This window comes from Rhinolophus hipposideros, assembly GCF_964194185.1.
Source record: "Rhinolophus hipposideros genome assembly, chromosome: 21".
NCBI classification, from domain to species: Eukaryota; Metazoa; Chordata; class Mammalia; order Chiroptera; family Rhinolophidae; genus Rhinolophus; species Rhinolophus hipposideros.
The window spans coordinates 34,194,600-34,221,710 of NC_138067.1; the positions used below are offsets into that span (position 1 = coordinate 34,194,600).

The 27,111-nt window shown below is 45.7% G+C and overlaps 1 protein-coding gene across 1 annotated transcript in view; it reads right to left on the reverse strand.

The window, feature by feature from the left end:
* RHPN2 (rhophilin Rho GTPase binding protein 2) overlaps positions 1 to 17,130 on the reverse strand; it is a 47,415-nt gene extending 30,285 nt beyond the window's left edge. Inside the window, exons 1-2 of the mRNA XM_081032491.1 lie at positions 17,039 to 17,130; positions 5,396 to 5,511 (exon numbers count right to left, since the gene is read on the reverse strand). Of these exons, the coding sequence (XP_080888617.1) occupies positions 5,396 to 5,511; positions 17,039 to 17,107 (185 nt within the window). The 5' untranslated portion in view covers positions 17,108 to 17,130. The remainder of the gene's footprint in view (positions 1 to 5,395; positions 5,512 to 17,038) is intronic.
* Positions 17,131 to 27,111: the final 9,981 nt, after the last annotated feature.

A 27,111-nucleotide genomic window follows, 5' to 3' on the forward strand; every position in this document is an offset into this window, starting at 1 on the left:
GAGAACGTGACTGATTCACTACCTGATAACGTCTGCGAGGATGAATGGAAGAAAATTCTCCCAGCCCTGACTATTGGGAAAGGTTTCTTCTGAGCAACTCCTTTGCGTTTGGCTAATGGGTATGGAATGTGTTCCAGGTCACATCCCTTCTTCATACGGCCTTCCCAGAAGCTCGGAGATAAACTGTGGCCCACATTTAATCAAGTATATAGGATCTGGTGGTAGCATGTACTAGCCTTCCTTCCAGCTAAATCTCTCCTTCATTCTTCTTCCTCCGTCCCACCCACATCCTCATTCACTCCTGTGTCAATCTTACATGTTGTAGGAGTGTGTTAAGGTGCCTCAAATCCATCTTAGAATGAGGCAAGATAAACAATCACAACTCCTGAACGTCAAGACCTTTCTTTTCCTTCTATTTCTTTGTATTTCTCCTCGAACTTGGCGTAGTCCTTTCCACAGGTGCGGGCTCCACCCATGTCAGTCATGAAAGAACAATTGGCAGAATAAAGACCACTCTATAGAGGCAATTGTGGTGGGGGTGGGGGCAGAGGGTGCTGACTGGTTCATAGCAGAGTGAGTCCAACTTAGATATAACGTTTAGATGCTAAGACGCCTGTCTGAATATCTGGAGAGCCTCCAAATAGGCCAACAATTTTTCTGCCTCTACATACTGATATCCAATGTCTCCTCCCTCTAGACTTGGCAACAATTTGAGATTTTTACGATTGGCAACAAACTGATGCTCTTTGGATGTGAACCTCTTTCATGTGGGTCACTGTGGAAAGGGTCAGTGGCCAGGCGGAACCTCAGGTTTGGTTTCTACGATGCTGACCTTTGGGTACAACGGTGATTCAGAAAGCAACTCTAGAGTTTGAGCTGTTTCTAGTACAGGTAACAATTTGTCACTGATTGATTGGTGGAAGGCAGCTTCTCGAATAAGGAATACCCATTGAATAGGGTACCTGTGCCAGCTCCTTGTGCCCAGGCTGGGGGAACAGCCTGGGGCAACAGACAAGAACAGAATCCGCTGGCCCAAATTAGGAATTAAGACCAGAGCCTGGGTCTGCTCAGTGTGTGTTGGTGCCCCGTGTCTTGGATGCCTTTCCGGATAAAAAGAATCGCTTTTATGGGCCTTCTTGGGAGAACACGGCTCTTCTCAGCTTTCTCTTGCGTGTGCCCCTCCTCTGAGACCCTGTGGTCTGGTAACTGATGTTACAACCAAAAGAAGCCTTGAGAGAGACCAGGATAAGGCAGTGGGCGTTTCTGCCCTTTCCTGCCCAGAGTCTCCATGGCCTCCCTCTGGCTGGGACCACCAAGGGAAGGCCTATTCCCTTGGGTTTTTCATAAAGAGCAGGTATGTACTGCAAAGGGGAAGAAGGAGAAGGTGTCCCACTTACTTTCTCTGAGTGATCAACTCAACAAGTGTGGCCAGGGGAAGGAAAGCCACCTTCAGGTATTTCCTGAAGCTACGGTGCTGACCCCCTCCACGCACGATTTCCCTCAGTGTAAAGTGTCGGAGACCTTTCCCCCCACAAAAAGCCCCTATGTGATGTTGGCTTGCCGGCCCCGTATCACTCTACGTCTTCACTTGTTTTAGCATAATATTTTTCTTCTAGTCTTTCAGTAAAATTGTCTCTCTAGGAACAGGCACATTGACAGGCATCGGTGTCAGAGGCCTTAGGGGAGCAGTTTGGCCTTAATCCATCTGACCCCAAATGCTGCCGGGCCAGGGATCCAGGGAGACGGGAGCACGTGCTGCCCGGTGCCCTCCTGTGGCCACTACGCTAAGGCAGCAGATCAGCCCGTGTGGCGGGACATCTGCCCCCAGCCCCTCTCTCAGTGGAGGGAGGCAGGCCTCAGAGTGGGTCACTCTCATAGCAGCCAAAGCCACCCCAGGTCACCACTGGCCCACAACTTCATGACCCTCTGGTCCCGAGGTCACAAACTAGAGGTGTGTGGGACTTGTTCACTTGGGTCTCGGGGTGTTATCTTTACCATCTTTGAACTAGTTGCCCATATTTAAACATTCAACTGTCAGAAGGTTAAAAAACAAAAAAAGTCAGATCTCTAGCTCCTCATGAAAAAAATAAACAAATAATTAATGAATTAAAAATAAAATTTGAAGACCTGGCCACCCCAGCCCTGCCCTCCATTTGGGGCAAATTGCAGTTGCCCCTCCAAAGAGTGCATGTGCTCCATATTTTGCCACAGTTGCTACCACTCCCTGCGGTCCCCTGGTCCCAGCCCTTCGCTCTTTTCCATGCCCACCTGGGCCCTCAGAGTGGGCCACACCTGCTCCAGGCCACTGCTACCAGCACGAGAGGGGAACCTGAAGCCCAAAAAGGTTAAATGACTTACCCTTCTTGTTCAAAGAACTAGTTAGTTAAAACTGAGCTGTGTGGCAACTTGCTTTAAATTTCACAAAGACCATCTCTCTTTCAGAGAAACATCATCACATTTCTACCCCTGCTTTTCACAAGGGAGGGAAGGGAGCTGGGGAAAGACAGGGAATCTTGCCCTTGCTTAGCCTGAAAAAAGTATATTGAAAATATCTGGTATGTTCCTAATCAAACTCCAGGAAGCTCATGGACTCTTGGCTGATTACAGATCTGAGAAGCCCTCCAAGGGGTATGACACTGGGCCCCTCACAGCGCCTGCCCAGCCTCGAAGCCCCCTCACCAATGCAGATAAGGACTGGGACCCTCACACTTCTGCATTTAGGGAGACATTTTCCCAAATGCCCTCCCTCCAACCATATTCCAACTGCTCTACCTTCATCGGAAGGCTGTGATGGACATCTGGGAACCCGAAAACAGACAGATGGACAGACAGGACGGCGGGGCCCAGTTTATGACTGAAACTACCCCACGCTGTCAGGGACAGCCACCTCATCACAGCCCGGGGACACCCACAGGGCGAGGGCTGGGCTTGGCTTAACGCCCTATTTGTTTTCAGAACGGTTGGTGCCTGTTGAGTCAGATTAATAAATACCTTTAGGGTTTCCTCTGACAACATTCTGCACAGACGGGCACTTTGAACCTTTAGGTCATTGTGAGAATCATTAACACCACCACCCCACCCCCACCCCAGCCAGATCAACTGCCCACCTGTCAATGAGCTTGAGCCACTGGGCCTCAGAGAAACTGTGTGCTGGTTTTATTGACAGAGCAAGACAGACAAAACCGCCCTAGATCCCGTGTTAGAAACCTAGGTCCCCTGGTCAGAGAAAGCCTCCCTGATCACCCCGTCTCTAACTCCGCCCCTCCATGCGTCAACCTCTATCACATTTCCCCTTCATTGGTATCCTAGAAATATCACCTCCTGACACGATTGGATTTGTTTACTAGGGTATTAAGGTTCCCCACAAGAGATTAAGCACCATGAAAGCAGAACCTTTGTTGGAATTGCTTGCAGCCTTATTCCCTTGCCCCTCAAGCACTGCTGGCCACTCAGTAGGTACTCAACGAATCCATCTGTGTGGGGGGTGAATGAACAGGCAAATCAATTGTAGCCTACTTCCTCGGGAAGCCACAAGTCAGGGCTCCCCACCTGCCCCCTCAGCCGCAGGCCTGGCCTGTCAAAGTATTAAGCAAAATCTGCAGCCACAGAACACACCAGGGCAACGTACCCGCAGCCTTCCCGGCACAGCAAGCCCGGCATGCAGCAGGCACTCCCGAAATCAGGGGTCTTTCCTGAGTCGCACTGGCTACATGTGGTCCACAGTTCCATACACCTGACAAATCCCAGGCTTTTCTGGGGACAGAGACGCTGTCAGACATTTTAAAAGGTGAAATGTTACGATACTTTTGCCAGTCTCCTCCAGCCATAACCTCCCTTCCACTCTGTTCCAGAAGCAGGTTCCAGAAGAGGTTCCAGACATGTGGCCACCCCCAGGACTTGTGTCCTGGGCTCGTCCAGGAGGAACAAACCCAACCCAGGCACACCACTGGCATTTCCTGACCCAGTGGCCCGGTCAGGGGGCTGCTTATGTCCTTCTTGTGCCTTTTGCAGTATTTCACAATAAAATGAATAAGAGTAATTCATGTACTTTATAAAAGAATATTCAAACACTGAAAGGAGTACAATGAAAAGAAGTCACCTCCACCCCGCAACCCTGGTCTTGCTCCCAAGAGCCGACACTACAAACAGCTTCCTTCCTCATCCCTGTTGGAAAACGTCTGCGCACATACAAAAGCATGTGTACAAATCCTTTAAACACAGATGCAGGCCATGCTGCCCTGCACCTTTCTTCTCCCCACTTACTAGCCCAGAAATCTTTCTTAAGGAGCAAATACAGATGGATTTGGAAACAAATTTAGCCCAAGTCCATGGTCAGAAACGCTCCTCCTGTGTATTGAGTGTTCTGGTGAGTGGCCCCCACGTGGAGGAGCTGATCCTGCCCATGGGAAGTATTTGCGACCACCTGAGTATTGTGGCTCCTTCACAAACACTCAGTGTAGTGGGTTTTTCCCAACAACCTCTGAGCCACGTGTGGGCTCCCTAAGTCCTCCAGTGAGGCTGACCCATGGGGAACACCCATTAGCCATACCCTGCCAGGTTTCCAGGTTCCAGGTTCCCGCAAGCGCTTGATATCTCTTTCTGAGGCTCCAGGGGGCATCTGTCTCACTTCCTGGGGTAGCAGGAATGGTGCCTGCCTCGACTACTCAGTACAAAAGGCAGCATGGGGCTGCCAAGTGTTACCCCTGGGACTCTGAAGGAAGTTCAGAAGAGGAAGCTGGCACATGGTCTTGCAATCCACTGAAGGGTGTGGGGAGAGCTTCGAGCTGCCCATGACACAGGTAAGGCTTCACTGAGTTCCATGCTTGATAAGTAACTATTTTACTACCACAGCATAATAATGAGTGCCCCGGGAGCTTGGGGCTGTACAGGGTCCCTCTCATTAGAAGGATGGACACTGGCAATAGAAATGCCCGTAATTACTAACAATTGTCACCCCAATAAAATCAATTAAAAAAAAAAAAAAGAAAAAAGAAATGCCCGTATTCCCTCCTTTCTGCCTTACTTTCCTTTATATTATACATTCAACCAACACTTCCCAAGCATTGATCCTAGACCAGACACAGTGCTAGGCAGTAGAGAAAATAGACATGTCCCACAGAAAGCAGGAAAAACAAACACAAACACAACTGGACACTCTCCCCTGGCCCCTTACCCCCAAACACATGGACAGGCTAAGTAAAGTACTTTCCGTTAACATAACCATAACCTAGACAAGAAAGGACCTGCTCCAGGTGCCAGAAAGGAGGAAGGCACCCAACGCTAAAACTGAGAGTTGGAGAGAAAGCTGGGCAGGCCTGGGAGTGTAGGGAATGGGTGGATAGGCTTCAGGGGAGGCTGGGCTCTCCCTGAAGAGGCTGAGCCAGCAGACACCTACTTCAGAAGGTTTTCAGCTCCCGTTCTCATCCGTACAGCTTTCAGGATCTGCTGGTTCAAGGCAGCCCTCTGGTTCTGCAGTTTGCTCCGGCCAGTTTGTGCAAGGGGATTGCAACCCTAAGGGAAAACGAGAGACACCCCTTCAGAGGTCAGCCATACTCACCGGATGATGTTTAATATAACAGAAAGTGATTTAAAACCTAAACTTTTCTGACAATAAAACAACCTGGAAAGTATGTAAAATATTGACAAGTATAAAAAAGAAAAAGAAAAAAAATACTTATAATAATCCAACTCCAAAACAGCCACTATAAATTGGTTTCTTCTTTCCTACCCATGTATTTTATAGTCATGGTATTATTCTCCACATAGTGGCTGTGTCAGGAGTCTCCAAGACCAGCCCCAGATCTGGAGATTCGCTAGGACTCACGGGACTCTGCATACAATCATTCATGGCTGAGATTTATGACAGCAACTTAGTAAGGATACATGGCTGGATCATAGGAAAAAAGAGTCGGTGGAGTCTGGAGAAATCCATGCACAGGCTTCCTTATGCGCGCGCTCCCTCTCTCTCTCTCTCTCTCTCTCTCTCTCTCCCATGAAGGGTACACAGAACATTCTTCTCCCAGCAACGAAAATGCAGTAACCTGTATATGATGTGTCTGCCCAGGTCAGCCCACTTGAGAATCAAAGCCCAGAGGGGGCTGATCACAAGGGAACATTCCCCCTAACATGTACCAAAATTCCAGGCTTGCAGAAGGAAAGCGGGTGTTTGTCGTCAACTATATGATTTTTGCCACTAGTCTTGGCACAGTGAGCCAGGTCATCAGTTAGGGAACGGAAGCAACACTCCAGGGGCCAGGATCCCAGAGGCCAGGCAAGGGCCAGCCGTGCAAGCAGGCCTTCCTAAGGACAGCAGCCTCAGGCCTGCTGTGTTAACGCTTTTCTGTACAGTGGCACATAAGGGTTATCATGTTTCCCCACTTAATATTCTATCATGAAAACGTCCGTTATTATGAAACGTTCCTCAAAACCCTGATTTTTAATGATTGCCTAATATTGCTTCTTAGGATTTACCATTTCCTTAGAGTTGGACAGATTATTTCCAAGTATCTGCTATCATATATAATCATTTGATACATATTTGTAAACACAAATCTTTATAAACCTCAAGTTTTTTCTTCAAGTAGATTTCTATGGCAGAGTGACGGGGGGATTTAACGCTTTTAAAGGACCAGCCCAGTTATCCTCAAGGAAAGAAAGACATGGCCTGTTCCCTGTCCTTTCTCCCCTCTAGGTGTAGGCAACCACAAATCTACTTTCGGTCTGCATAGATTTGCTTATTCTGGACAATCATATAAATGCAATCATACAAAATGCAGTATTTGTGATGGGCTTCCTTCACTAGCATGTTTTCAAGGTTCATCCATGTTGTAGTGTGTATTACTCCCTCATTTCTTTTTGTCCCTGACTAATACTCCGTTGTATGGACACACCATATTCATTTATCCATTCATCAGTTGATAGACGTTTGGGGGTGTTTTCACTTTTTGGCTAGTATGAATAGGGTTGCTTATTTGTGTGTAACCTTTTACGTAGACGTATGCTTTCCTTTCTTGGCTATATACCTAGAAGTGGAACTGCTGTGTCATACGGTTAATTCTATGTTTAACCATTTGAGGAACTGTCAAACTATTTTCCAAAGTGGCTGCACTATTGTACATTCCCACCAACAGTATATGAGTGTTACAATTTATATACCGTCTTTTTTATTATAGCCAAACTAGGGTGTGTGGTATCTCATTTATGGTTTGGATTTGCATTTCCTTGATAGTTAATGACGCTGGCCATCTTTTCATGTGCTTATTGGCCATCTGTATATCTTCTTTTGAGAAATATCAATTCAGATTGTTTGCCCATTTTTAAACTAGGTTATTTGTCTTTTTATGAGAGTTGAAAAGTATTGGTTTTAATCTTTGGCAAGTTGATATGCAAAAACAGGTATCCTATTCTTCCAAATTGCATTTATTATTAGTGAAGATAAACGTTTTTTTCAAATATTAGTGATCACTTGAATTTCTTTGTCAGTGAACTATGTTCTCTGTGCATATTTCCTGGGGTATTTGGATTACAATGTTTTATTCTGAAATGTTTAAGGTCAGAATCAATTTCATTTTAACCTAATGGCATTCTTTTTTTTTTTAAATTGGGGAACAGTGTGTTTCTCCAGGGCCCATCAGCTCCAAGTCGTTGTCCTTCAATCTAGTGGTGGAGGGCGCAGCTCAGCTCCAAGTCCAGTTGCCATTTTCAATCTTTAGTTGCAGGGGGCGCAGCCCACCATCCCATGTGGGAATTGAACCAGCAACCTTCCTGTTGAGAGCTTGCGCTCTAACCGACTGAGCCATCCACCAGCCCCCCAACGGTATTCTTTCAACTCAGCCAGTTGAAACCCTGGGATCTGAGTGAAGTCTCCATTCCTTTTAGAAGTTTATCTTTAGGTTCTGCCCACTGATGCATCTGCGGTTAAGCCCTGGGAGTGGCTGGTGGGCAGTATTGGTGAGAAGGCTGCCCTTTCTCTCCAGCTGCGTCATTGCAATGGCAGCTCTGCACACACCTAGCCTCCCCCAGCCAGGCCCATGGCCTCCACCTGAAGGAGGGAAGAAGTGGGTTATCTACAGCTCCAACCTTCTCAAGGATCCCCATATCAGTGGCCTTTGGACTAGCAGGGCAGATACGTTTCTCCTTCCACAAAGATTTCTCATTTCCCAGCAGGTTGCTACCCACCTGTCCCCACACAGGCCCCCTAGTTCAAATTACACAAATTTCAGAATCTGAGTTAGAATGATTTTAAAGTTTACATCTTTCAAATTATTAAATGATCCCTGATTGAATATAAAAATCAGAAAACTGTCTTTTTTTCAGATATGATTAAAATATCTTTAACATTAAAGGACTGAAATAATTGCCAGCCTCTTTCCTTTCCGCTTCCTAAAATTACTATGAAAGGATGGTTCAATCTGGCTTAAAAACTACATAGTTCACCAAAGCTGTGTTCAATTCGACAGAGAAGCTTTAATACCTAATTCCTTTATGTACATTCCCAGAGCTAAAATAAACAGCCATTCCAGCTCACGGATAAGAACTTTTCTTGCTCATATACTTTACCCACCTTCTGGCTGGTCCAGAATTGCTACACCCTAACCAGCCCACAGATGTGGGGTCAAGTTTCTAGATAAGACAAAGGAATGTTTAGGATTAGAGTTGACGGAATAATTGGACCCAAACAACATTACTTCTTATTGACAAGTAGGAATGCTGGAGCTGCAGGCAACACCAGAAACATAGACAGGGTTACTGGGAAACTTCCCAGAGCCCTGAGAGGTGAATCGGGGCAAGACGGCCAGAAGAACCTCCCGCATCACCACAGGCTGTTTAGCTATCTGTGTCCACTGGCCCCTGCCAGGGGTTTTCTGCTGGTGGAACCCACAGTCCTTGCCCACAACTTAGTTCTTGACTGGTTCACAACAGGATACAGAGCTGCTCCAAAACTAAGTTTGTGCCAGGGACCAGGGAAGCACACCTGCTTGGCCTGGGAACCTGGAGCGGGGGTCGGGGGAGGGACTCACTTGTCAGCAAGACATCTAGTGAAGTGAGTCTTTCCTCTACAAGAGGTCTGTTGGTTCCCTTACCAGACTCAGGTTTGGACATTGGCATCAGTCTCAGATCATGGAAGGATGGTCCAACAGCCAACACTCAAGAAAGGCAAGTACTGAGAGAAACCTCCCCTGCATCGCTAGCCCTGTGTGTCTCCCACGTGTCAGGCAGCCATTGTGGACCGAGCATCTTGGATCCCATGACTCTGAGGCTTAGAGGTTAAGTGAGCTACTAAAGACCTTAGAGGCAGTAAGGGTGGGCATAGGACTTAAGCCCGTGCCCCTTCCTGGCGCTCTAAGATGGGGTATCAGGCAGCCTGAGCAACAGGAATGTATGGGATGTGCCAACCAACCCCCAGACACCCGCCCTAAGCTTCCTGGGTGAGGGCTGCCCAGCATCACTGCACAGCCTTTGGTCACAGTGGCCCGCATCTCACTCTCCCACCTCACAGCCCATGATGCTCAGGTGTAGTAAATCTACGAGTATGCTCCCACACTTACCTTCCAAGGGGAAGGACATCTGATTCATGCTTGGCAGGTTGGAAAATCAAAGGCCCCTGGCCCTGACATGGGTTCAGGGTGAGCCCCTGCCATAGGATAAGCAGAACCCCACAGGCTTCATTTTCCCCATCTCCTGTGAACCTAGGAATACCTGAGACTGGGCCCCTGCAGCCACCTCACCACAGCACGGAAGTGTCTCCCCAGAAATGCGGCCAATCCAGGGGAAGCAGAGCTGAGAAGCTAAGTCTTAGTGTCAGCATGTGAGCCTTAGATCAAGCCAGGCCTGAAGCCATTCCTCTGGACTTCTCAGTTACAGGAGTCAGTGCATTCCCTTTCTTGCCTAAGGCATGTTTTAAATGAGGTATCATTTATGTAATAAAATATATAGATTTTTAAGTACATTGAGTTTGGACAAATGTACACACCTGTGTAACCACTACTCCAATCAAACAATAGAACATTTCTATCACCCCCCAGGCAACCAATTCCCTGTTTTCTATCACCATAGACTTTTGCCTGTTCTAGAACTTCATATAAATGGAATCATATACCGTGTTTCCCCAAAAACAAGACCTAGCCGGACAATCAGCTCTAATGCACTTTTGGAGCAAAAATTAATGTAAGACCGGGTATTATATTATATTATACCTGGTATTATATCACATTATATTATATTACATTATATTATGTTATTCTACTTATTCTACTATAAGACCGGATCGTATTAATTCTTGCTCCAAAAGATGCATTAGAGCTGATTTTATGGCTAGGTCTTATTTTTGGGGAAACACAGTAGTATGTATTCCTTTGTATCTGGCTTATTTTGCTCAGTATTTGAGGGTCATGCATGCTGTTGCACTTATCACTGGTTTGTTCCTTTATAGTGTTGAGTAGAATTCCATTGTAGGGATGTCCCACTGTGTGTTTATCGCCTAAGCCATTCTGGATTGGATTTTCTGGCACCTGCCTCTAAAAAAGTCCTAACTAGAACAAGTTCACCTAGAGTGAAAACTCTATTCATCAACATACACCCACATGCCCTTAGTGTATAGTCATACTGTTTAGATAGGAAGCAAGTATTTAAGAGCAGGAACTAAGCATAAACTGGAGGCACTTGGTTTGAAAGAAAGGGAAGGATACTTCATCTACACCTGCAGAGTCTGGCACTGGAAAGGTAGATAGGACAGGGCACCAGAGAAGCAGACACCGAAGGAATGGAGCAGTCTTTCCTCCCAGACTGGGGCTCTGCTCTGGAACTGTGTACCCCTCCACCTGGAGAACCAGCGGGGCCATCCTTCCACACATGTAGATGCCTTTCCTGCAAACTGAGGACACAGTGTGAACTTGGGGTCTCCAGATCAGGAGAGTAAGACTGAGTGACAATGCAGGCTCTCCTGGATAGAGACCCTCTCCCAGTGTATGGGAGAGGAGGTGCTTTTTGCTGCTCCCTTTAGGGCAAGGGTATTTTCTCTGCCTTTCTCACTCCTTCCTAGTTACGTAATCCCTCACTCAACCACCAAAGTCTGGAAACCAGAATTGTTTGTTTATGAGTTAGTCAGAAGCTGTCAACCAGAAAGCATAGAAATAGCATGCAATACCCTGCAAAACACACATACGTCAATTTAACTCTTCACCACACTGGAGATTCGGGGCAAGTTGATGGACAAAATCCAGCTTTTCCACATCCATAAAAATGAATACATGAATCTGGCACTTGTAAACAGTCCTCCTGCCCTTCCAGGATCTCCATTAGGGAGGGCTTCAGGCCGAGACTCAGCTGCCTCATCAAAAGTATCTCAATCCATTCAGTCAAAGGAACGGGATCACAATATGAATCAACACTCAGCCATCTTTAACTAGAGGCTCGGAGGGTCAGTTTTCCAAATCTTTATAAATACCTACTGTGTGCCACTCAGTTGTTTTTCAACATGCTGAATGAACAACAAAGATTCACAATCACCAAAATTCTCACGAATCAAATGTATTTCCACAACTAATGATCTGCTTATTGCTGCCGGGAGGATGCAGTCGCCAAACTGTCCTTTTGTAGTAGGTGACAGTGTGGGGTGGGGTGGGGACTGGCATGTGTGTGTGATTTTGTGCACTTCTGTAATTACCTTTTTCACAACTATTTGTTACTTTTATCATACAAATAATATTGGAGAAAAAGAAATTACTTCTGAAGGGGTCTGCCTTTTCTCTTCTCACAATCCAATCCAACCCTGGGACTCTAAGGGCATATGGCCAGTTTGCCAGGAAAGGCCAGAAGGACTTAACCTCTCCCCATCTCTGGGGCCACAGGCGGGAGACCTTGCTCCCGCTGGACTCCTTGCTGCTCATGCTGCCACACTCAGTCCTCTTGCTGAGCTGCACCTGCCGTCCCACTGTCCTCTGAGGCCACCTCCAGCCTTTGAGTCACGAGACTCTGGTATCTGAGCCAAAGGAGGAAGTGGCGATCAGACTAAAGCTACTGCCTGGTGTCATCAGGTGGTGTCCTGGAATCCGTCCAAATAGCCCCAGGAAACAAAGGACATTTAGTGTTCCAACTTATCACGTTGACTCTGGTCTGAGTCACCACGAAAATTCTGTTGCTGCCAGGGGACCCCTCCTGGCCAGGATCCCACAGAGTGAGGAGGTATTTGCCAGACACACCCTCTGAGCTCAGTGTGCACCCGTAGAGTGAGACCCTCACCAAAGCCATTATCATCCTGGGTCCAGCCTGGCCTTTAGGACCCGGCTCAGACCAAGGTGGGGCACGGGGTGGGGAGGAGGCAGCATCACAAACCTTCACATCCTTCCTCCTCCCTTCCTCCCCACCTGGGAAAGAATGTGAGGTTCGAAGGGGTGGAGCCAAGTACCTGGAGGGACACCATCACTACCCAGTAAAGCATGGAACTCCCATGACTGGTTCTCCTCGGACCTGGCCCCACATGAGGCTTCTCCACACGCAAGTGTTCTCATAAATCATGCCCACATGTCTAACATGAAATTATACCCCACCAAGATGAATAGTGTGGAGAAGACCCAGGAGGAGCTTCTGGGTTTTAAAAAAAACAACAACAACAAAAACTCTCCTCCTTCCTTCTCTGCTGGAGCCTCTGGGAAGCCCAGAGTAAACAATGACCATAAACCAGGACACAGTGAACCTTGGGGCCCTGTCCAGCCTGCAGGTTTCTGTGAACAAAGAAACAAAGTCTCCTCCAGCGCCTGAGTAAAAACAATGGAGCTAACTTCATTTCGGGTCATTAGTGTTCCCCAAGGACGAAGAGGCAGAGATAAGGACTGACAAAGTTACACTGTGCTGTCCCTTCTTCACAGTGCTAAGACCTTTCACTTAGGCCCTTTCCGCGCTCCTGGGGAACTGCTTTCTCTAGTTTTTCTCCAGCTGGTTTTCTCTTGGACAAGAGGAGGTTTTCCCTGGGGTTTTAGGACTACAGTACCCAGAGGGCCCTGGAGACAGGCCCTGCTCTCAGGGTGCAGTGTCTTGGAAACCCGCATTACTCTGCATTAACTGTAGGCCAGAACACACATTCTTCCAAGACTTGCATTAAGACGAGCATAGAAAAGAAGGTCCGTTTCCACTGGTCATTCTTCTAAGAAAGTACTTTATAGTATTAATCTTACAGAGTCGTACCTCTGTATCACATATTAATGTGAGAAGCCAGAGAGAGCAACACATTATGATGAACCAGAAAGTGTTCCGTTATTTGTTTGCTTTTAATTAAGAACCCCCGAAGCTGCCAGCCCCGGAGGCCAGGGTCTGTACTGGGGGTGTCCGCGACTGACCTGGGACGAAGTTCTGTCCGAGTCCTCGAGCTTTGTACAAGCTAAGTTCTGCACAACCTCAAGAAGACCCTGAAAGGAGCCCCGCTTTCTGCTGATGATTGTCTCACACATTCAGGGTCCTGGCCCCACTGGCACAGTGGACTTTAGGGCAATTAGTCTTCATTGTATGTACAAGTCACACAAAACAAAATTGAAGCTGTGAATATGGGCCAGCTCCCCCCCCCCCCTTTTGCTGTCTGGACTAAAGCAAAAAAGCTGATTCTTGTCCGAGCATGGACGGAGCTATCAGACAAAGCACCAACTCCCAGCACTGCTTGGCACCCAGAAAATGAGGCCCACTGTGAACTGCCACAAAAGCCATACTGAATCAGGGTCGAATGCACCCAAGCACCTAACAGTGGTCAGGCTCAGAGCTGTCACTCACTAAATGCTTTTGGAATGAATGGAGCACAACGGCATGTTCCAGAAAAGAGGACAGGGAGGAAAGGTAGGATAAAGGAAACAGGGTGAAAAGGGAAGCTTGACATTAGCAGAAATTAATGTGGTACTAGAAGGGTGCATAAGATCCCAAAAGTCTAAAGACAGGATCTGGGAGCCTGCCTTGGGGGCAGCTGTATGATGCTCTGACTACATCTCAGTCTGGGGGTCCTAACTTACTGCCGGCCCCTGGTTGGCTCACCCAACCATTATATACAGCAGCTATTTCCAATCCTCACCTCGCCCCTCACCTCCTGGGACTCCTCCACAGCTTCTCTCTCTCCCTTGAATCTTCAACAAACCCACCTCACCCAACTTCTTCACCCACAGCTTTAAAAAGGCTCTAGATTCCCTCTTTCTAAAACATATCTGCCTTCTTCTCTCTTCTCTACCCCCATCTCCCTCTAACAACTATCTTCTCCACCCTTCTCTTTCTGATTTTCGCCCCCAACTCTCATTTACCAACAACCCCATAAAGGACTAAATTTTAAAGGACTAAGCCCGCCAACTTGTCAACCTCACCTCTCCATTAAAAAGACTCTCTTCTCCCAGCTTCCTTCACACTGCCACCCTCCTAGCTTGCTTCTTGTCTCTGCCTGGCCCTTAAGTGGGGGTACTATTATTCCCTTCTGTCTTGGATCCTTTTTCACAATAGCCCACACTAGTGCCACCCAAAGTCACATCTCCAGCCAGGGTGCTCTCATGGCTGCCAGGTCCCTGGAGTGGATTCCCCTCTGGGACCACCACTTGGATATCTCATGGGTACCTCAAGTCTACCTGCCCCCACACTAGCCTCCTGGGCTCCCCATGTCAGTGAGACACATGACCATCCCCTCAGTCACCTAAGGCAGACATTTTGGATTCCTCTCCGCAGCACCTCCCCACCATAGCCAGTCCATTAGTTCTTCCCATCCCTGCTGACACTGCCACTGCTTAGGCCCTTAGCATTTCAAACTCTTCACTGAGATCACTGCCTCCAGCCTGAGTCAGAGGAGCAAGCTGGCGGGAAGGATGGGTGGTGAGGCTGTGTTTAAACAGCACTTTATGTAACTGACTGAAAAGTCATCAATAGTCCACATCAGAGAAGGAAGAGCAGAGACCATGGAGATCACAGGGGGCTAACCCTACCCCCCAACTCCAACACCTCCCTGCGGGCTACGTACCACCAACAAACCACTCGCTGTCAAAACGGCCTTTCTGTGCCATGTATCTCACACGTCTGGCCCTGCATTAAACATTTTGATGGATCCTACAGCTCTCTTCCCATGGCCCCCAGGATGCATGACCACGACGCATGCCTAGTTCCCACTTACACATGCACAGCCCAGAGGGTTCCCTCACAAGTGGTCGCAGGGCCATGCCTGGGTTCATACTGTCCCATCTACCTGAAGTGCTCTTCCTCTTCTTTACCCTCCTCTACCTTTCATTCAAGGAGCATTTGTTTTAGGTCAAACTGGCTCGGATTACAGATCAGGAAAGGTGCAACGTCAACACCTTTTATTATCCTCACACAAAGGACATTCTTTGGACTGATATGATGTAGAATTGTATGATGATTATTACCAAGACTCCTTTTCAAAAGAGATGTTCCTCATTGTAAACCAGCGATTTCTTTTGCACCTATGATTCTCTTATCCACCACTAAAGGAGAGAAACTGCATCTAAAAACATCCTTTCATGGCTCACTGGCCCCCTGCACATCCTCCCACTGGAAAACCTGTTCTGGAAGACTTGAGAACATAACCCTCACAGGTGTTCTCTATCTCTTCTGCCCCTCCCTCTATCATTTCCCCAAGATGCTGCCGTAGGTTCAGACCCCCTTCGGTTCAGAGAAATAATTCAGGGAGGAAATGAAGTCCCAGAAAGAGACAGCAACTTGCTGGAGGCTACAGAGCAATTTTGTGGGGATGGCGTCAGGCTCTGGGCTCTAGTGATTCCCAGGCCTGGCTTCCTTCTGCAATTCCATGGCCTGTGATCCTGTCCCAAATGCCACACATAATTAGAAGTTATAATCCTGTAATTCCATGATGACAGCTTTGAACTTAAATATACCTTAAAACTACTCTTTTTTTAAATGCTAAAAGCAATTTCACCAAAAAGAATTTTTTCCCACTCTGTCCTCACCTGTTTTCACATTTCCCTCCAGTCCTGCCCACCCCCTTGGGCCACTGCTCCTCACTAGAGAGCAAAAACCCACAGGCTGCCTCACAAGGGAGAAGAAGGAAGACACCAAGTCCATTTATCCACTGGATCATTAGGCTTTGAACAATTAAGAACTGATTGTTCTGTGGGAAACAGTTTCACTTCCCTGTTTATAATTACGTACTCTACCTTGGGTCACATATGTTATAAAAAAAAAAAAAACAACACACACACACAATTTCTCAAGCCACCCAGTCAACCCCGGCCAAGCTTCCAAAGGCTATTTTTAGACTGGCGCGGATCTGCAAGGAGGAAAGGTGGAAGGTGTCACCGTGACTCCAGGCTCCAAAGCATCTTTGTAGCCCAGGCTTTGCCACCTGCGGGCACCCGAGTGCCCCTGCTCTGCGGGCTGGGGTCGTTTTTGAGGGACTGGACTGCAGAGTGTTATCTGCAGGGTGGGAAGCCTGCGCGTGTGCCGAGGGTCGCCGGGACGTGCCAAGCTCCAGCGGAGCCCGCACTCGCCCCGGTCTCTCCAACAATCAAATAAATCAATCACATCTGCTGCGCTCACGCCCACCTGGGCGACTTGTAGCAGAAGAGGGGGCGACGCCCGAGGTCAACTCCCACCAGCAGCCCTCCCTTGCCCTCTAAAAAGTCGAAGAAACGGACACTGGAAGCATTCTGTTGGCAAAAGGAGACCGCCAACCCGCCTGGGGTGGTCCTTCTATCTCCACCCGCGCCACCGCCAAGAGCTTGGGTCCCCATGCGCCGCGAGGAGGGCGCCAGCGCAACTAGGAACCAGTCCCTTCCCCAGAGGCACCCTCCTGGCCACATCTTCCGCCAGCACCTGAGCGGAGAGGCCCCAGGTGCCCCCAGCCACGCAAGCCACCAGCTCTCGGCCGCCCGGTACACAGCCGCCGCACCCCTCGGCCCGAGGCTCCGTCGGGCCCATCCTAGGCCACTCCGCCCCCTCCCCCTCCGGGTACGGTCGACCCCGGCCAGACTCTCCCGCAGCTCCCACCCTGCAGCCTGGGGGAAAAGGGGTCTGCAGCCCGCAGACTTCCCGCCTGCCTGAAGACACCCACCTTCCGAAAGTAGCCGTCGCCCTCCTTCTCCAGCGGCTGGGGGGCCGCGGGCAGCAGAGTGTCAGTCATGCTGGCGACGCGGGCGCCGAGAGTGGACTGAGGTTGGGCAGGGCTCCGGCCCCGGAGGGCGCCCGGACCCGCCCCCGCCCCGCCCTCGAGACCGCCCCTCCCACCCCCAGGGGCCAGTCTGCGCTCCCTGGAGACCCGGCAGGGCCTGCCAAGACCACGCCCCTGGCCCCGCCCCTATTCCTGATTGGCGGGGCGGAGCCGGCGCCCAGGCCCGAGGCTGGCGGCGCAGAGAGCTGGGGTCCCTGGACGCGCTGCTCGCTTTCTCCGAGCCTGGGGGGCCTAACCTGGCCGTCGTGGCTGCCTCAGCCCTGTGGCGCAGGGGCAGGCCGAGGTTGCCGCGGCCACAGTGAGGCCCGGGCTAGGGCCTGGCCCCCTCGTCTGGAGTGGTGGGCGCAAACGCAGCGCACACGGGCCAAGTAGCAGCTCCTCGGAGGAGGAGGAGCGCCGACGCGGGAGAACAGGGAGCAGACCTGGCGCCAAGTCGAGACAGCGGCGGGATCTCTGGGCTCCGGGCCGTGTGGTCAGGAACAGCTTTCCGCTGGAAGGGACCCCGGGTCCGAGTCGGGGACTCAGAGAGACTGGAAGGCTTTGGGCGGGTGACTCTGGCCGGTAGGCGCTGAGGTCGACCCCGTCTCCCTACCCTTACCGCAGAGACGAGGCGGATCCGTTGGGGGTCGCAGACGGCTCTGGGAGAGGGGGCTGCGACTATGGAGGGATCCCCAGAAAGGGTTTTGTGCTCGAGAGACTTGGCAGATGTCCTTGAGCACGTTTCTTAACCACCACTTCAAACCTCAGCTTTCTCAGCTGCAGAATGGGGCTGGATCACCCTCTCTCGCTGCTCGAAAGTATTTCAACAAAAGTGCGTCTTAAAGCTCTTAGCTGGACGAAGGGACGGGCCTGGCTTAGCGAAAGGGGGGCCCCAGGGACGGGGTTCGCACTACTCTCTGACCCCCCCCCCCCGCCCCACCGCTAACCGATAGACTCCCGGCAGAAGCCTGGCAAAACAGGGTCCCAGACCCTGCGGCCCGAGCCGGGAGCCTCCAGCCCGGGGGGCCACGCCCCTCCAGGCCTCCGTTTTGCACTCACAAAACCCCTCCAAGGGACACCTTTGCGCAGTTGTCGCTGCGTTTGGGGGTCGCAGTAGATGCCACAGGTAGAACAGAAAAATCTGCTTTCAAAACAAGCGAAGCGTTTACTGCTCTTTAAAAATAAAATTTAACGCGACATATTAGGGGGTGTTAAAGTTTTAAAATAAGTAGTAGCAACAACCAAGTAAATTTCAAAAAAAAAAATCCACCTATCACTGCCAGCTCCAAGATGCAGCGCAAGAAAAGGCGGTTCCCGAAAGGACTGTTTTAATTCTCAGACCCTGGAGGGTCCTCACCAGCTCAGCGTTGGGACAGATGTGTGGGAAACTCTAGCAGATGGCAAAAACTTACCTTCTCTTTTGGGATCAGAAGTGAGTATCAAGCTAATTGCATCATATCTCTGTCACCCTGTAATTGATCCATTGCTCTGGAAAAGTACCACCCCCAGGTGGGAATTAAAAACAAATGCTTCGGTTTTGGGGATCCCTGGGTGGGTCACACTTTTACATTTTTAATACTACTACTGTTACTACTACTATAATAATAAAGTTAGCAATAATAGGACCTCTGCTTTAGCCAGAAAGTTTATAGACATTGTGTTTCATTCATTCTCATACCCTTCTGCAAATAAATGGATTAAATAACCTTTCTTAGTCTGAGAAGACCAAGGCTCAGAGGAGTGGAGTGGTCAAGGGCACACCCTCTGTGATTGAGATCCGTTTTAGTTCAGGCCTGCTGACTCAAGTCACTCCCTATCACCTTTAGATTTTTGTCACCTACCACCTTGAAACTCCAATGGCCTTTACAATTTGTCACATACAGTGTCACTTGTACTATTATTTGCTTGATAGTCTTCTTTAAATGTACTCTCTTTATTCAAACAAACTTTATTTTAAAAGACAACTATGTCAGAACTAAGCAGAAAACCAGCCACACTTTGCCATGTAGGGAGATATACATAAAAGTTAATACAGCGAAAACCAAAACCTGTTATTTAATCTAGCCTGGCACCACTGCCTTCTTGAATGGCTTCTTTGATTAAACAGGAAGAGAAAGAGAAGGAAGCATGTCGTTAAAGACACACCAACCGAAGACTTGGGAGGTAAAGAAGCACTTCTCTGCGTCCCAGCTGGCATCTCCTGGCTATGTGAGCAACGTGAGTAGGAGTGGCATTCCTTGGGGCTGTGCAGGACTAGACATTCTCATGACTCCTTGTGGGGGGACCAACAGGTCTGATCCCATATATCTGATGCTGCTGTGATCAAAAAATGAGAGCTGCTGCTGCTCGCCCAACAGGAGTGTAACATCACCTTATTTGTCAACCCTGTTGGTGACATGTGTCACAAGCACACCAGTGAGGACTTGTGAGCCTAACAAAAAAGTGGGGTGGGCATTTCTGAGATGGGCAAAAAGTTAAAATCTCAGCTGCAAACAACTATTTTTGTCACGTTGCTGCTTTACCATCTGGCTGAAGCCAGCAATTGATTGTCTAGGGACCCAGTTCCTCCAAATATAATGCATGTCTCACCTCCTAAGACCTGCTTGGTGACAAAAGAAGCATTGGCTTCTCTGAGGTGTGAAAAATAATATAAACAGAGCCACTCTAAAATAGAGAGCAGCAACCATCCCAGAGGAACTACTTTGCACATCTCACTCCTCAAACCTTTGGAATGTTAAAACTGGGCAAAGTAACCTTTGAACCAGGTCTCAAGAGGCATTGTATTCCCAACAACTATTTGCAAAGATAACGAAAAAGCAGATATCGTGACTAGGGACTGAAGATTCGAAACATTCTTCAGAATTAGCATCATCACTATGTTAGCTTATCTACACATATAGAAATGCTTTCCTTCTACTGACGAAATTGTTCCCTTCCCTTTCTCATAAATACCACTTGCCTTCCCTGTCTCATTGGAACACTATTTGAGTTTCTATCTGAAATCAATGCTTCCAGAGTAGCTATTCTCTTGGATCTCAAATAAATCTATTTGCCTCTTACTTTGCCCTTTAGTTTTCGGTTAACAAGGAGCAGCCTGGCGTACATCCCCTCTTCCAAATTAAAAGCAGAAATTACAAGGTCATTCTTAAGTGAGTAAAATTCTCTGTAAATTATAGACCAAATTTTTCAAATTTTATGAAAAAATTTGTAGAAATTGAAGCCATCTATGGTGCCACAGGAGCATGGGAATTTTCATCTTCCTCAAACCTCCCCTCTTTATCTCAAAGTCGTTTTAAGAGGAGCTTGCATTTCTTTCCCTCTGCCTTTGAGATGTAAACACCTGGTCTTCTCTAGGAACTCTTATCTAGGCTATCTTTTTAAACTGCAAATTCCAGGAAGATAATTCTTATTTTTTAAGAAGGGTTGGGGGTGGGGGAAAAGTCATTTGAACAGATCCCACTTCTTTTATGGAAGCCATGAGGTCTCTGTTTGCATTTGTGTGTGTGTGTGTGTGTGTGTGTGTGTGTGTGTGTGTGTGTAATAAACAAGTGCTTATATAAATTAAGGATTGGATATATTAAAATTTCCAGAAATATAGAAACTAAGCCAAATGCTTTTCATGTTCGTATGACTTGGGAAAAAATATTAGAAATTAAAGCCAATTTAGTTTGTTGATTTAACTAAAACAGACATGTCTTTATAGTTATCAACATTAAATATAATACTTTTATTCTACATGAGTTTATAAACTTGTCAGGAAAAATAATAATTTAGAGTGACAGCTGACTTGGTCAAACACCTCATGAAGTTTTCATCTAAACATATTTGTTAAGGATAAATAAATTAAATAGATGTAAATAGGGGGCAGCTGGTTTGCTCAGTGGTTACAGCCCAGAACTCATAACACCAGGGTCACAAATACATGGGCGACCCACATGGGCCAGTAAGCTGTGCCCTCCACCGCTAGGTTGAAAACGACAACTCGACTTGGAGCTGAGCTGTGCCCCCCATGACTAGACTGAAAACAGCAACTTGACATGGAGCTGATAGGTCCTGGAAAAACATACTATTGCCCAGTTAACAAAACAAAAAAACATAAAACCTATTATTTCTCATAAAAAAAAAAAAAAAAAAAAACAGATGTAAGTAGAATAAAAGGTTTTTAGGTAAAACTTTTATAGCAATAATTATGTGTTATATGTATTTAACAATAGTTTTCCAGATCTTTTGTGAATTTGAAACCTTAGTTTTACTAAGAAGTTAAAAGATGGAAATTATTGAAAATATATATCATTTCCAAATAAGATAAAAAAACAAACATTATTTGCTAAATCAGCCTAAGTTTACCTACTTTTGACTTCTTTCTTTTCCCCCCTTCTTCCGCCTCCCCCCAACACTCAGGTTCAAGCCATTGTTAGCTCCCCCTAGTTCCCTGCCTTCTCCCTCCCCTCCCCTCCCCTTCCCCTCCCTCCCTTCCCTCCCCCACCCTTCCTTCCCCCTCCCCCTCCCTCCCCCTCTCCCTCCCTCTCCACTTCCCCTCTTCTTTCTCCCCTTCCCTTCCCTCCCCTCTCCCCTGCACTGAGGCAGTCAGTCCCAGGTCCACCCAGCGGCTCTACCCGTCTGCCGGCCACTCATGCTGGTTGCCGGCCGCTCACAACAGCGGGCCATGGGAATCACACCGGCCACCTCGGCGGCGTTAGGAGCGTTAGGAGCTCCAACCACCTGAGCCACCACCGGGCAGGCCCTACTTTTTGCTTCTTAATATAGAGAAACTGAAAGATAAATTTGTCTTTTAATAAAATGTTTTGTGCTATGTTGAGGAAGCATATGTTTTTAAAAATTATGAAATATGTTTACCAGTAAAAAAGCCGGTTTCTAGAAGTTGCAGAATGTATTCACATTTGCCAATCTAAAGAATGATAATTACTTAGTTTTCATTAGAAATTAGGGTTTGAAGAGTTAAAAATTCCAGTATATGTAATTGAAAATACTTGCCATAATAGAATAAACAACTTTGAATGAAGGAAATAATATGTTTTCAGTAAGAGAAGGTAGGGGAACAAAAAAGGGGCACTGTAATAAATCTGACAAGTTCAGTGACTGAAAGTGCCCTCACAGGGTATTCTGATCATAAATTCCTAACTGAGCAGGTCATGGTGGGTAGTCATGCCCCAGGCCTATAAAAGGATTATCTTTGCCTTAAGCAAGACTTATCTATCCATTGTTCTTGTACATCTAGGTTAACATACGTTTGAAATGCCAGGAGTAATCAGAGGCAAAACCACCCTCAAGAGAGCACATAATCTTGCTAACTGTCCTGTAATCTAATCATAGAGATTTCTCCGATTTGCTTTTTCCCACCTTCAAGTAGTACCACTTATGTTCCCTTAATTCCGAATGTATGAAAAGAACTGCAAAACTCATTTGCCAAAGCATTTGAGATCTTGTTTCCTGGCACGCTTGGCTCAACTAATCTCATAAAATTGTACAGGTTTGGCCATTCCTGACATGGACATTGACCGGTATGATGTATGGAGATGCATTTCTGAGCAAATTAAAAGAAAGTGGTTTGCACTAAAACAAACTGGTTATTTCTGAATGACTAAGAAGAGGCAAACTGAAAGGGACAAGGAAAGATGTAGAAGGTTTATGAAAAGGTATTTTGAGAAAGGAAATGTTATGTGTGATCAAGCTGAAAAGATTGGAATGAATTGAGTACATGAATTTAAATGCCAAAAGTAAGCTGATGCAGAATTAGAGTTTGGTTCTCTCTCCCTGTTAAAAGGACAAAGTTTCCCTGTATTATTGGTCTGTTCCTGATAAGATGTTGTGAAAAGTATTTTGCCTGGAAAGCAGAGCATCTGTTTTATCCAAATAGTTTTCTGTGTTTTATGTTGTCTTAATCAGGTCCTTGATTACTTAAGAAAATGGAATCTTCTCAATAGTAAGAGCTAAGTTTTGCTAACAATTATGTAACCTTCTGTATTTGTTCTTGAAATCTTTATTGTCACTTTGGTTAAATGGATAATTATCTATTCTTTCATAATGACCCATGATCCTATTTAGTCAAGTGTTTTTAAACCTTTTGATATTTTTTGACAAACTTCCCAAAATTTAAATTTTAGGTTTTTTTCTTAACCTGAAAATAACTTTGAGATTTTCCAAAAGTCCCCTTACATCATTTTAAAGGATCTCTCTCTCTCTCTCTCTCTCTTTCTCTCAAAGGGGAATATTAAAATAATTAGGCTTATTTGGTGTGTTGAATCACAAGGCAAGAATTGTCAAATAAGTGATGATAAACTTCCAGGGTATATTGTATTGGTAAATAATGGCTGTAAGTTACATGAATAGTCGGGGCTATGGGAAACCCAAGATGGCCACTTGGTTCTTCCAAGATCCCTGGCAAAGTCCATTTTTCGGTTTTTGCTTTCCTTCATCCACCATAGTGCATTTAAGCTGGGCTTCATTCAACTGCCACTTAGTACAAGTTATCATTATGTTCTTGTTGTATGTATACTTTCTGGATGGGTTGAAGCTTTCCCCTAAAAATGCTGATGGCCTCACAGTGGCAAAGAAACTGCTAGAAAGTATGTTTCCCACATGGGGTATACCTTATGCTATCTCTAGTGATCAAAGCACCCACTTCTTTGGGCAAATCATAGGAGCCTTGATGAAGGCCTTGAAAACTTCTTGGAATTATCACTGTCATCACCCTTAATCATCAGACAATGTTCAGAGAACTAATGGAAAAACTGGATTCCAGCAGAACAAGTTTTAATTAGGTGGGACTGAATGAACTGATGAGGATAATTATAATATTTATGACTTTTTATTTGAAATATTACTGCCTCTTTAATCTTTTGTTTTCCAGATCTAAGGAAACTCTTTTCTTTCCCCTCTATGATTTAGATCAATTTGGTAAAATATACCTTTGTATTAAGAATTGAAACATTTATTTTTTTCTCCCTACCTGATCCTTCCAGAGTTCAGAAACTCTCAGTGAGTATTCTTATTTTCATAGCAATATTGTTATTTGCATAAATTCAATTAGAATCTGTTCTCCTTGTAACAGGACACAATTGGAAACTGATTATATTACCGAGGCTTTGACTGGAATGTCATGTTTGGGAGAGACAGATTCAGATGTGACCAGACAGCTTTAAGGAATTAAGGAATTAAGACTGGCTTATGGAAGCCTCCTTGGAAAAATTGCCTGGTATCTTGCTTACATGGTTTCCAGCAACTGTACCAGATGAGTAAGGTAGCTCACTTTCTGGCAGGTGCAGGAACCTGTCTAATTTAAGATCTTGAAAACACAGAAATTCATCCAAATCTATAGGTATTGTAGGCAAAGTCTGCTGACAAGTTCTTGAACTTTTCTGGTCTTGAGAGACCTTTTAAAGTTCAACCTGGAGGGAGATTCCTTATGAAAAAAACCTCCAGCAAAGTGGATTTAAAAGAACCTATATGGTCAATTGCTATTTTTATTTTACCTACACAAATAATCAAGCCAAGTTTATTGAAACTGGACTCATTTTGCTAATAAATTAGTCTTAATTTCACAATCTTTAGTAAAAATGAAGGTGATTTTAGAAAAATTACCATTCAATAGAAACTATAATACACATTTATGGATTTTAAATTCTAGTCCTATTAACTTCTTTAAGGTTTATTATTATTATCATTATTGTTATTATTATTATTATTTAGCTGTATACTGGACTAGATCCTGAATTCTCCCAGTTTCCTAAAATATTTGGCTGTAACTGTCCAAACCAACATTTCCAATTTCTCCCATTCTTTGACTTGGAACCCATTCTTTGACTTGGAATCATTATGAACTGTCTTTTTTCTTGAAGCCCTGCAAACTGCAACTGGGCAATTAGATATATACTTCAAAGAAATCACAACTGTCTACATACGGACAAGCTCCCTGCCCGTTGCTATGTAAGCAACTTAGAGTTTACCTGAACACCCTATGACATCTTTGAAGTCAGTGAAACTGCAAAAAATGCTACCCTCTTAATTTTTTTTTTGGTGCCCAAACCCAGGATAGAACCATTTTTTTTTTTAAAGCCAGTCAAATTTAGTAGTGGGGAGTTGTATACCAACTTTAGTGACACTAACGTTAATAAGTTCTGATAACCCACTACCATCGGACCAGCCACTACCCCCTTAATTTAAAAAAACAGGACAAGGGAAAAGCTCTGAAAACCTTTTACCCTTTGTAAAAGGACATTTACATTTGTAAGGGAAATCTCTGTTTATAAGGTGTTTCCCTCACTTGTACTAGGCTTGCCTTCACTGCCCACAGAGAAGGCGCGGACTTAAATCTGCATAACAATCTTACCCTTGCTTACTGTGCTTTTTACTGTGTTGGTAACCTCTGTAACTGACTCTCCACCCCCAACACCTTCTTTTGTCTTCAGCTGAAGGCGGTATTTAAGGTGATGGCGTCTGCCATTTTGGTGAGTTACTCAATTTTCCTGGGTCTCTCTCATGTATCCAAGGAGGTATACATGTTATTAATCCTTAATTTGTTTTTCTCCTGCTAATCGGTCTCATGTCAACTTGATTGTTAGACCAGCCTGAAGAACCTTGAAGGGGATGGGAAAAATTTTCCATCACTGATACCATTGCCTGTAGAATGGATAATGTGGCATAGTGACATAATGAAAAAGCTTACACAATGAAAATGAACACATTGCTGTTACAAGCAACAAGTATGTTGTGAGCAACGTATTTTGTTCACAAAAATATTGTTGAGTAAATGAAGCCAGACAAGATACTGTCTGATTCCATTTTATATAAAGTATAAACTAAACAAAATTAGTCCATTCTGGTATTATTGTTTTTGGGATTCTGGAAATTTTCTCTTGTGATTTGATTGTTGTTACATGGGTATACTAAGCTTGTGAAAATGAATAGAACTGTATACTTATAATTTGTGCCCATTTCTGTACATATGTTATATTTCAACAAGAAAGCACAATGGAAAAAAATAAAGTGAAGTTGATTCCTAAGCATACAGAATGGGCTTCTTTGTATGTCATGAGTGACCATTCCACTGCCAGCGCTGACGTGTGTACCATGAGGGAAAAGTTACTCCCTACGCAGGTAACTCAGCCCATCTTCTTATCTGCAGTTTCCTGATAAGATTCTGAGATTTGTGTCTTCTTGCATATCTGAAAGGAAGGAAGGGCATTTGGTGGTTAGCTTGTGTGGAAGTGAGAACGTCCATACCTGTAACAACCTTTATGTGATTTTATTTGAACCAAACTGACAAGAATTGCAAGATCTAAAATGCTCCAGAGAATGACAGTTTTGCAGTTGGTTTTATACCTTGGGAATTAAGGAGGTTGAAAGTTGAGTCTGCCAGTCTCTTAAAAGTTGGATGTGGGAAATGTTTTATTGTCATTTTCACTATATTCTTTTGGTCAAGGAATCATGGATCCTAGATTTACAGGGAGGGGATATAGATTCCACTTCTCGATGGGACACTTGTCAAACAATTTTGGAGCTATATCTTAAAACCTGTTTTCTATTTTTGAAACTTTTGTTTTTTAACGTCATGTACCATGACTTATTTAACTAGTTATTCATTCTTTTTTCAAAATTATTTCAGTACTGCATGCCAAGCACTGTTAAGCTCTGATGATACAACAAAGAGAAAAAAAAAAAAAACCTGGCCCAAATCTATGGTCTTGTGGAGCTTACATCCCAAAGGAGAAAGACAATAGACATAATAAAGTAGATCAAATTATATAGTGTTTTAAAGATAATAAGTGTTGTGGAAAATCTAAAGTAGGGTAAAGAAGATAGGGAGTGTAGCAGATAGGGATTGTTTTTAAAACAACGTCAGAGAAGGCTTCACTGAGAGAGTAACCTTTGAGCAGAGACCTGCAAAAGGTGAGTCAATGAGTGGTGTGGTATCTGGGGGGATAACATTCCAAGTTGAGGAAACAGTGCTTGCAAAG